Genomic DNA, 12,500 nt, shown 5'->3' with positions numbered 1-12,500 from the left:
AGGAAAAGGGTCGTGGAAAGAAAAAAAGAAGCAAAACATTGACTTTAGCTGACAGGAAATGAAAAAGAGGGAGACAGGAGCGAGGGAATAAATGGCAGTGAAAAACAGTAGGAGAGGGGGGGGGCGTCAGAGACAGTACTGCATGTTCTGTAGCAGTCAAGTAAACAGAAGGAAACTCATTTCTCTCTGCTTGACAAAATCCTCAAAACACAATAAGGTTCAGAAATACGGCTTTATAATACTCTCGCGTTTATCACAAGCAGGAACTTTATACCACACAGAGTTCTCCAACCCTGACACCTCAGAAGGTCTGGGTTCTGACTCGGACTGGATCCAAACAGATCGTTCACATTTACAGCATTTGGTTCTCGGCCTTATCCAGGAAAACTTACAACTAGCATTTAAGAATTAAGGGCCGTGCTCAAGGGCCCAGCTCAGTTGTGCTGGGATTTAAACTTGTGACCTTCTGATCCAACATTCAATTTACCAACGGAGCTCCCGCCTCCCTGTCAGTATGGTAGGTAACTCTTAAATCTCTTTGAGACAATGCTTTGACGCTGCTTTGAGACAATGTCTGTTGTGAAAAGCGCAATAGAAATAAACTTGACTTGACGTGTAATGTGGAGTGGAGCTTAGTGATTAAGGTATTGGTCTTTGGACGGAAGGTGATGAGTTCAAATAGATTAAGAGCATCTACCAAATAAATGTTAATGTTTTGTAACACACACACACACACACACACACACACACACACACACACACACACACACACACACACACACACCTTATAACTGCCTCTGCATCATTTATTTTGTTACTGTCTCTGTCCCTGATGATGTAGGCATGACTCCGCCCACTTAAAGTCTGTGTTTAATTAAACCTCTGTTTCACGTCCATAAGCATGTATGAGGACTGGGTTTGTTTTAAAACACCTGTGTGTGTGTGTGTGTGGGGGGGGGGGGGGGTATAATGATGTGTGCTTTGTTGTGTTCTTCGTAGGCTGCTCTGTTCTCCAAACTGTCCTGTTCTTCTTTTGACTCTTTGTAATTCTTTTCACACTGACTGAGACGCTCTTCATTCTTCAGCACACCCTTATCTCTCTCTCACACACACACACACACACACACACACACACACACACACACACACACACACACACAGACACACAGACACACACACTTTCTGTCAGTCATTGTGACAGGTTATTTATCTCTCTGTGTGCTGCATTGTTGAGAATATGGTTGTGTTTTGGAACTGACTGAGAGTTTGTAGCACAGCACACTGGGGTTTGGCACACGGTGTACACTGCTGCGAATATTAATATAAACTTTACACCCAACACCGTCACAGCTATCAACTTTAAATCCAACACCATTACAGTCATCAACTTTACATCCAACACTATCACGTCCATCAACGTTACATCCAACACCATTACAGCCATAAACTTTACATCCAACACCATTACAGTCATCAACTTTACATCCAACACCTTCACAGCCATCAACTTTACATCCAACACCTTCACAGCCATCAACTTTACATCCAACACCTTCACAGCCATCAACTTTACATCCAACACCATCACAGCCATCAACTTTACATCCAACACCATTACAGCCATAAACTTTACATCCAACACCATTACAGTCATTAACTTTACATCCAACACCATCACAGTCATCAACTTTACATCCAACACCATCACGTCTATCAACGTTACATCCAACACCATTACAGCCATAAACTTTACATCCAACACCATTACAGTCATTAACTTTACATCCAACACCTTCACAGCCATCAACTTTACATCCAACACCATCACAGCCATCAACTTTACATCCAACACCATCACAGCCATCAACTTTACATCCAACACCATCACAGTCATCAACGTTACATCCAAAACCATCACAGTCATCAACGTTACATCCAACACCATCACAGTCATCAACGTTACATCCAACACCATCACAGTCATCAACGTTACATCCAACACCATCACAGCCATCAACTTTACATCCAACACCTTCACAGCCATCAACTTTACATCCAACACCATCACATCCATGAACGTTACATCCAACACCATTACAGCCATCAACTTTACATCCAACACCTTTACAGACATCAACTTTACATCCAACACCTTTACAGTCATCAACTTTACATCCAACACCATTACAGCCATTAACTTTACATCCAACACCATCACAGTCATCAACTTTACATCCAACACCATTACAGCCATCAACTTTACATCCAACACCATCACAGCCATCAACTTTACATCCAACACCATTACAGCCATCAACTTTACATCCAACACCATTACAGCCATCAACTTTACATCCAACACCATCACAGCCATCAACTTTACATCCAACACCATCACAGTCATCAACTTTACATCCAACACCATTACAGCCATCAACTTTACATCCAACACCATCACAGTCATCAACTTTACATCCAACACCATTACAGCCATCAACTTTACATCCAACACCATCACAGTCATCAACTTTACATCCAACACCATTACAGCCATCAACTTTACATCCAACACCTTAACAGACATCAACTTCACATCCAACACCATTACAGCCATCAACTTTACATCCAACACCTTTACAGTCATCAACTTTACATCCAACACCATTACAGCCATCAACTTTACATCCAACACCATCACAGCCATCAACTTTACATCCAACACCATTACAGCCATCAACTTTACATCCAACACCATTACAGCCATCAACTTTTCATCCAACACCATTACAGCCATCAACTTTACATCCAACACCATTACAGCCATCAACTTTACATCCAACACCATCACAGTCATCAACTTTACATCCAACACCATTACAGCCATCAACTTTACATCCAACACCTTTACAGACATCAACTTTTTGATGTATTGTTGCTGTCTTAGTTATTTTTATTTTGTCATCCTATAGTTTTCATGGTGACAGAATCAGTTGTGGTGTTGTGCATTACAATTTAGAATGCTGTGCTTAAGCTTTATCAAAGTTTCCATATTTGATAGCGATGTCTCACCACTGATGTCTCACCACTGATGTCTCATCCTGCTGGTTTTTTTCTCACATTTCTTTTACAAGTTCTTCAAGTTGAAGTGCGTCATAAATCTAAGTTCTTCGTGATAGAGGGACATCTAGAGTGCCCTGATCTTTCCAGGAAACTTCACCAACTGCAAAGCTGTTTTTAGATCATTTAGCTGTTATTAGTGTTCTGTGTTTCTCCCTTCTGTCTCTGTAAGAGAATAATCTAAGCATTTGTGGAGACACTGTGAGTCGGAATGATTCTTCTGATTTGTTTGTTATTTGGTTTGTATTGGATTCGATTCACACTGCAAAGTGAGTGTCTGAGATGAAGACATCATCTTAAAAAGGAGTTGTGGATTCTGTCTGATCTGTTTTTGTTTGTCCAAATCACCTGAAGAGCACTACAGCTCCGAAGCTTGGCTCGGTTTTTTTTGTCTCATGTCTCAATTTAGCAGCTCAGAAAAAGAATTCCCTCAACGACATGTTTAATTCAGTTCCTGCAGAAAAGTCGAATCAGAGAACTATCTTTGCATTTCTCTCTCTCTCTCTCTCTCTCTCTCTCTCTCTCTCTCTCTCTCTCTCTCTCTCTCTCTCTCTCTCTCTGTCTCTCTCTCTCTCTCTCTCTCTCTCTCTGTCTCTCTCTCTCTCTCTCTCTCTCTCTCTCTCTCTCTCTGTCGCCTTTTATTGAATAGTGACATTTAAACACAAGAGATTGGAACGGGTTTGTTTCGAGTTGCCACAGAGCAAAACTAAACATTGCCATAACCATCTGATCTGTTGGTTTAGTTTAGCATATTGCTGAATGTGTGTGTGTGTGTGTGTGTGTGTGTGTGTGTGTGTGTGTGTGTGTGTGTGTGTGTGTGTGTGTGTGTGTGTGTGTGTGTGTGTGTTTGAACCAGGTACCGAAGCTCTCAGTACAGTCATTATTCTGCTGATGATGTTAGTTACTAATCCCACAACGTTCTTTATTTTTTGTAAAAAAGTAAAAAAAAAAGAACGAGACTTCTTGGAGAAGGGACACAAACCTAAATGCAATAAAGAAAGAGAAGAAAGCCATTTCTGATGTTATTGCTTTTTTTTCTCCTCTGCTTCTCAGTCCATCTGGCGTGATGCTCCCCACTCCGTACTACCAGCCTCAGGAGGAGGACGAGCGTCCCTTCATCTGCTCATTAGCACAAGATAATGGGATCATGTCATGCTCTGACGTTCCCCCGCTGAGGGAGGGAGGGGTGGAGTGCTGTTTGGATAAAGAGGATGCTCTTCAGGTCCTCGGGTCAGAACTGCTCTTCAACAGTAGCGCCATGGGGCTCTGCGTCAACTGGAACCAGTACTACACTCGCTGTGTGACCGGCAGCAGCAACCCCCACAAGGGCGCCATTAATTTCGACAACATTGGCTACGCCTGGATTGTCATCTTTCAGGTATCATTCATAATTTAATGTTTGTTATATGGAAAGATAGACAGTTACATCAGAATCAGAGAGATAGAAGGATTATAAATGTTCAGGTACATGGATGGATGGAGAGATGTACAGGATGGTGAATAGAAGGATAGATGTAGAGGCAGATAAATGGATGGATAGATGTAGAGGCAGATAAATGGATGGATAGATGTAAAGGCAGATAAATGGATGGATAGATGTAGAGGCAGATAAATGGATGGATAGATGTAGAGGCAGTAAATGGATGGATAGATGAAGAGGCAGATAAATGGATGGATAGATGTAGAGGCAGATAAATGGATGGATAGATGTAGAGGCAGATAAATGGATGGATAGATGTAGAGGCGGATAAATGGATGGATAGATGTAAAGGCAGATAAATGGATGGATAGATGTAGAGGCAGTAAATGGATGGATAGATGTAGAGGGAGTTAAATGGATGGATAGATGTAGAGGCAGATAAATGGATGGATAGATGTAGAGGTAGATAAATGGATGGATAGATGTAGATTCAGATAAATGGATGGATAAATGTAGAGGTAGATAAATAGATGGATAGATGTAGAGGCAGATAAATGGATGGATAGATGTAGAGGCAGATAAATGGATGGATAGATGTAGAGGCAGATAAATGGATGGATAGATGTAGAGGCAGATAAATGGATGGATAGATGTAGAGGCAGATAAATGGATGGATAGATGTAGAGGCAGATAAATGGATGGATAGATGTAGAGGCAGATAAATGGATGGATAGATGTAGAGGCAGATAAATGGATGGATAGATGTAGAGGCAGATAAATGGATGGATAGATGTAGAGGTAGATAAATGGATGGATAGATGTAGATTCAGATAAATGGATGGATAAATGTAGAGGTAGATAAATGGATGGATAGATGTAGAGGTAGATAAATGGATGGATAGATAGATGTAGAGGCAGATAAATGGATGGATAGATGTAGAGGCAGATAAATGGATGGATAGATGTAGAGGCAGATAAATGGATGGATAGATGTAGAGGGAGATAAATGGATGGATAGATGTAGAGGCAGATAAATGGATGGATAGATGTGGAGATAAATGGATGGATAGATGTAGAGGGAGATAAATGGATGGATAGATGTAGAGGGAGATAAATGGATGGATAGATGTAGAGGCAGATAAATGGATGGATAGATGTAGAGGGAGATAAATGGATGGATAGATGTAGAGGCAGATAAATGGATGGATAGATGTAGAGGGAGATAAATGGATGGATAGATGTAGAGGTAGATAAGTGGATGGATAGATGTAGAGGGAGATAAATGGATGGATAGATGTAGAGGCAGATAAATGGATGGATAGATGTAGAGGCAGATAAATGAATGGATAGATGTAGAGGGAGATAAATGGATGGATAGATGTAGAGGCAGATAAATGGATGGATAGATGTAGAGGGAGATAAATGGATGATAGATGTAGAGGGAGATAAATGGATGGATAGATGTAGAGGCAGGTGGATGGATGGATAGGTGTAGAGGAAGATAAATAGATGGATAGATGTAGAGGCAGATAAATGGATGGATAGATGTAGAGGCAGATAAATGGATGGATAGATGTAGAGGCAGATAAATGGATGGATAGATGTAGAGGCAGATAAATGGATGGATAGATGTAGAGGCAGATAAATGGATGGATAGATGTAGAGGCAGATAAATTAATGGATGGATGTAGAGGCAGATAAATGGATGGATAGATGTAGAGGGAGATAAATGGATGGATAGATGTAGAGGTAAATAAATGGATGGATAGATGTAGAGGCAGATAAATGGATGGATAGATGTAGAGGAAGATAAATGGATGGATAGATGTAGAGGTAAATAAATGGATGGATAGATGTAGAGGCAGGTGGATGGATGGATAGATGTAGAGGAAGTTAAATGGATGGATAGATGTAGAGGCAGATAAATGGATGGATAGATGTAGAGGAAGATAAATGGATGGATAGATGTAGAGGTAAATAAATGGATGGATAGATGTAGAGGCAGGTGGATGGATGGATAGATGTAGAGGTAAATAAATGGATGGATAGATGTAGAGGCAGATAAATGGATGGATAGATGTAGAGGCAGATAAATGGATGGATAGATGTAGAGGCAGGTGGATGGATGGATAGGTGTAGAGGAAGATAAATGGATGGATAGATGTAGAGGCAGGTGGATGGATGGAGAGGTGCATGTGTAAAGGTAGATGAAAGTATAGAAGAAAGAAGAGAGAGAGAGAGAGATAGAGAGAGAGAGAGAGAGAGAGAGAGAGAGAGAGAGAGAGAGAGAGAGAGAGAGAGAGAGATGTGAATTGTGTGAGATGGATGGTGTGTGTTTTTGTCTCCTGACCAGTTTGTGTATTTGTATTTCTGAAGGTGATCACGTTAGAAGGTTGGGTGGAGATCATGTACTATGTGATGGATGCTCACTCGTTCTACAACTTCATTTACTTCATCCTGCTCATCATCGTAAGTTCCTGTTCTCTCAGACTCCTGTGTCCTGTGTACACTATAGTACTGTTTTTCCTGACTTTTTCCTCGACTATTTATTAGCCCATAATGATTTCATATTTATTTATTTATTTAATCATGTTTTTTTTATTAACTTAGCCATTTCTCTCCGAGTGCTTTTAATTCTGCTTCTTGGCGTCTGTGGTGTGGTACGCTACGAGTAACCGTGTGTGTTATCGTCACGGTGATGTTGAGTGTTTCAGGTGTTTGGAGGATGAGATGCTCAGACAGAAGGAGGGATGTTGTGTAGCACACAGAGGAGTAATAACAGTAATAACACACTCCACTCTGACCAGTAAACACACATTAATAACACACTGAACAGCGCTAACAGGAAGAGTGCAGCGCTAACACACAGCTGTTACATTAACCTCACCTTTACACCTTCACAGCAGTATTTCATGGTGGCTGACACCTGTGTGTGTGTGTGTGTGTGTGTGTGTGTGTGTGTGTGTGTGTGTGTGTGTGTGTGTGTGTGTGTGTGTGTGTGTGTGTGTTGTGCTTTTTAAACTCTTTATGAATAAATGAATGACTGAATGACTGTTAGGTGAATGAGTAAAGTAATTGTACATTATTTCCGACCTGAATATTCGAGCGGTAAATTGGACATGAGCATTATTTCGGGGAGTTTTATACGTTTAGGATGAAGTGAGTTTTGTGGAGAAGCAAAAGCGATTTAACTTCTATTAGTCTCCCAAGTGTGCATAAGTAAATATGTGTTTTTCCTCTTGGAGGAATTCAAATTTGTCTTGGCTTCCACACTGTTTAATTAATGTGTGTATGTGTGTGAGAGTGTTTGTAAGTGTGTGTGTGTGCGTGTGCAAGTGTGATAGTGTTTGGCAACAATTTCCCCCTAATCAACACAGTTTGGGGGGATTAGAGTGTCTCATTTATTAGGAGAGTGGATATTTTAACTCCCCCGTGCACAAGCGGGCGTGGCTTCTTGTCCATGTGTTGCCTTGTCCAATTAAATGATGCAATTCTAATAATCACATCTCTGTTTGTAACTTGTTGAATTTCTCTAAAGGCATACACGTGTATGTTTCGAGGAAATAAATGGAGATGGAAAGGGGTGTGTTTTATTATATATAGATGGAGCGTTAAACCAGGAGATGCTTCCAGTGTAAAATTGCTAATGCAGATATGGGTGTCTTTAAGTTCGACATAACTGACTGGAAGCTGCCCTGTGTGGGCGTGGCTTTAAGATCAAAGGTGTGTCAAACAGCTCTAAATTGGTGTGGCATTTCGCTATTAGGCTGCACCTCTTTATGTAAAGATTTGTGCAGTAAATAAATTAAATGTTGACTGCATTACAGAAAGTTTGTGTGTGTGTGTGTGTGTGTGTGTGTGTGTGTGTGTGTGTGTGTGTGTGTGTGTGTGTGTGTGTGTGTGTGTGTGTGTGTGTGTGTGTGTGAGAGAGAGAGATTTAAGACTCTGGTAAGATCAGAGCTACAGGACAGAGAGGGTGAGAGGGAAATGTCCTTTCTTTCTCCTCCACCTTTCACTCTGTATCTCTCCCTTTATCTTAATTTTTTCCTGTTCCTTCTGAAACACACGGTTATTCCCAGGCAGAAACACTACGTTACTACACAATATAATGCAGTGACTTTGTGACTTGTGAGTGTTTAAAGGTCAGTTCAGGTTTACGCTGAATGGCTTTCACACCGATGCTCATGCTCACTGTAACTGATATAAAGTGTGAGGTGTGTTTAGTCACTCTGTCACTCATTAATACACACAGGCTATAGTGCATATTAAGGCAGTGCATCTAACATGTGCATTAAAAAGCACAAGACGCCATCCATGCAATTAACCTGCATTTCTACACACAAGCCCTGTAAAAATCACTCAAATTACACTACACACACACACACACACACACACACACACACACACACACACACACACACACACACACACACACACACACACACACCTGCACAACTGGACTTTGCTGCTTTGATCTTTATTTCTCATATATATTTCAGATATATGGATCTGGAAATTCATTTCTGTGTGTATGTGTGTGTGTGTATGTGTGTGTGTGTGTGTGTGTGTGTGTGTGTGTGTGTGTGTGTGTGTGTGTGTGTGTGTGTGTGTGTGTGTGTGTGTGTGTGTGTGAGAGAGAGAGATATTTTTTATGAAGGATTTGAAGCCTTCATTGCGTTAGTCCTGGGTTATATATTAATAATATAACAATTATAAAAATAATAATGATATTAATCATAGTTTTATAATAAAATATATATTTTTAAATGTATATACATATATATATAAATATACTGTGTGTGTACGTGTTGTTCCTAGTGTGTAGGTGTATGTGGGTTTGTGCGTTGTGCCCCGTGTGTGTGTGTGTGTGTGTGTGCGTTGTGCAGTAGCTCTAAAGTGATATGAATGGAGTGTGTTATGAGTGGAGGCACTCAGCGCTGATGACTTGGCGCTCGTCTCGCACTCCATCTTTTGAATGGTCCTTAATAACGGAGTAGCAGTGACAGATCCATCACACTGCTCTTAGCAACGCTAACGAAGATAAACTCAGCCCTCAGACGTCCACTTTCCACCATCACACGGCCTTTATTCCTCCTCTCTTTCTCTTCTCCTCTCCTCCGTTCTCCTGCTACACACCCTACTCAGGGACAGTCATATTTACACTGATGGTGAATTCTGATTGGTCAGAAGTTGCAGCTCAGAATAAGATCAGAGACAAACATGTAATTAAAATGTTTACACACAGGAGCTTCTGAATTCAGGAGTGTGACAGGAGTTGTGAACGTGATGATTCAGCGTTTTAAATATAACTCCCGTGCTGTGTGTCTCTGGGTCCAGATCGGCTCGTTCTTCATGATTAACCTGTGCCTGGTGGTCATCGCCACGCAGTTCTCGGAGACAAAGCAGCGAGAGCACCAGCTGATGCAGGAGCAGCGAGCTCGCTGTCTGTCCTCCAGCACACTGGCGTCTCTCACCGAGCCGGGAGACTGCTACGAGGAGCTGTTCCAGCTGGTGTGTCACGTCCTGCGGAAGGCTCGCCGACGCTCCGTTGCCCTCTACTACACCCTCCGGGGTAAAGCTCCGCCCCCTGGGGGAGGGCGGGGTCGGAGAAGAGGAGGGGGGAGAACGCATGGAGGTGAGATGCTACGATGTCGCTCTGCTCGGGGTGAGTATTTTATATGAAAGGAACATTTACAGTCACACTTTTCTCTTTGTAACACAAACTACACTACACCAGAAACGAGATTTTCTTGCGATACAATTAAAGTCATGATAACGAGGAAACAAAAAGAAAATTTTATTATATTTATAGGCCTGTTATAAACATGTACAAATAAATATACATTAATGATGCTTCATAACACACACACTTCTACATACATGTAATAAAATGTATGTAATAATCTGCTATAAGGCTTTAATGAAATATCTGATTAGAAATTGTTATTAAAGTGTTATATTGCCTGGTTATAGTGCTCACACAGAGCCTATGTAATATTCCATGAGTTATAATGCTGAATATAATATCATTACACTTATTATACAAAAGACTTATGATATTTTATACAGAAGCCTCACTTAAATGACCTGACATAAGAGTTTATTATGTTGGATATGTTTTTCATGTTTTTTCATTACAAACGCACACCATTCACCTTCACTGTTGTTTTCTGTAAAGCTGCTTTGAGACAATGTCTGTTGTGAAAAGCGCTATACAAATAAACTTGACTTGACTTGACTTGACTTTTTCCAAAGAGTTGTAAAATGTAATAATGCGTTATAACTAGATATTCCTCCAGGAGCTCGGAAGTGCAGTACGCTATTAATGATTAAAAAAACATATCGTTGTAGGTGTAACGTGACATTAAAGACAGAAAGAAAGTGGAAACAAGAACTGAGTAATAAAACGTGCAAAACTTCACAATAACCGAATAAACAGAGCTGAGCACAGGACTGGTGAACACGTTGTGAAGAATTGTTCACTTAATAATTAGATCATTACAAGTTCGTCACTTCCACATTTATGCTACTACCTGGAACTCTTTCTAATGGTAGCATAAGTTTGTGGACACCTGACCACAGGATTGCTGTGAACTTTTTGGACATCATTTTGCTAAAAACATTTTTGCTGTGAGGAGAAGCCTAGAGTTCAGCCAGCGTTCACGTTCCTCCCAAAGGTGTTCAGTAGCGTTGGAGCTCTATAGCAGGAGATCTTCCACTCCAAACCATGTACAGCAGATTTTCCTGCAGCTGGCTTTGTGGACAGGAGCAGTGTCATGCTGGCACATGCTGGTTTGGGTCTCCTAGTTTAAATGAAGGGAAAATGTCATGCTCCTGCATTCCAAAATGTCCTACACAATGGTGTCTCCAACCTTTTTGGTTTGGGGAAGAAGCACATATGGCTGGAAAGGATATGAGTCCCAATACTTTAGTCAATACGGTGTATATACATTAATTATGATTATTAACCTTGGAAAAAAAAATCACTATTTAAATATAATTATTACACTTTTCACTCTGTTCATAACTGTTTAATATTCAGTGTTTTTATTAATAATAAATCTTAGCAAATAGTTTCATATTTCCCAGAGTTCACAGTTATAACTTATTTATGTCAGGGATTCACCCTGCCACGCCCCCCTCTGTAGCTGTCAGGGATTCACCCTGCCACGCCCCCTCTGTAGCTGTCAGGGATTCACCCTGCCACGCCCCCCTCGATAGCAGTCACGCTGCTTCCCAAGATTACCGACAGCTGTGGCTCATGAAAGATCAGACTACATAAACTCACGTTCTTGAGTCACAGGCTGTCGGTCGTTATATTGTCAAGCTGGACAATCGCGTGGCTGCTCGACCGCCGGCTGTATATGCGAATTCCACTTCCGACTTGGATTACTCATTGCCGAAGGCTTTATGGATTATGCTTGGGACATTCAAACTCATAGCGGACAACGCGTATCGAGCGGATGTCTTTGTTTGTTGTTTTCTACGTCTTATGAGTGTTTTTGTGTTGTACGGTTGTTGAAATAAAAGGACAATGATCGGACTATATCGGCTTCCGCGTCTGCAGCCTGACAGAACGACCGACCTAAACCGAACGCGGATTCGCCATTCCGCGATTCCGACCGCAACGGTTCGGCAGCTGAACCCGGATCCACAGAAGCCAGATCATGAGAGCGCGGCTGCGCCACGCCCCTCAGAGAGCGCGAGGGGATTACCGGCTCGTTACTCGGGGGAAAAAAGACGAATTGGGCGGATTTCTGCAAGGCATCGGCGAGTATGTGGCTGTTAACATTTCCCGGTTTCCTTCCGAACGAGCCAAGATTGCCCTCTGTATTTCCCTCCTGTCTGGTGAAGTCCTTGCCAAAGCCAGCTCACTATGGAGCGCCAAAGGGGGCAAATTCAGCTCACTCGCCGAATTCAGCCGGCTGCTTCTGGGGAAGTTGGGGATAGAGGTGGTGGATCT

General features: G+C 41.6%; 1 protein-coding gene across 1 annotated transcript in view; it reads left to right on the top strand.

Annotated features, from left to right (window-relative positions):
• LOC310723005 (voltage-dependent T-type calcium channel subunit alpha-1I-like) overlaps positions 1 to 12,500 on the top strand; it is a 19,523-nt gene that overhangs the window by 3,937 nt on the left and 3,086 nt on the right. The window contains exons 5-7 of the mRNA XM_083570828.1: positions 4,171 to 4,495; positions 6,914 to 7,006; positions 9,875 to 10,202. Of these exons, the coding sequence (XP_083426954.1) occupies positions 4,171 to 4,495; positions 6,914 to 7,006; positions 9,875 to 10,202 (746 nt within the window). The remainder of the gene's footprint in view (positions 1 to 4,170; positions 4,496 to 6,913; positions 7,007 to 9,874; positions 10,203 to 12,500) is intronic.

Source organism: Silurus aristotelis, assembly GCF_946808225.1.
Source record: "Silurus aristotelis genome assembly, contig: scaffold_182, whole genome shotgun sequence".
In the NCBI taxonomy this organism is placed as follows: domain Eukaryota; kingdom Metazoa; phylum Chordata; class Actinopteri; order Siluriformes; family Siluridae; genus Silurus; species Silurus aristotelis.
The sequence above is the reverse complement of the archived record's forward strand: the minus strand, read 5'-3'. Positions and strand labels throughout refer to the sequence as shown.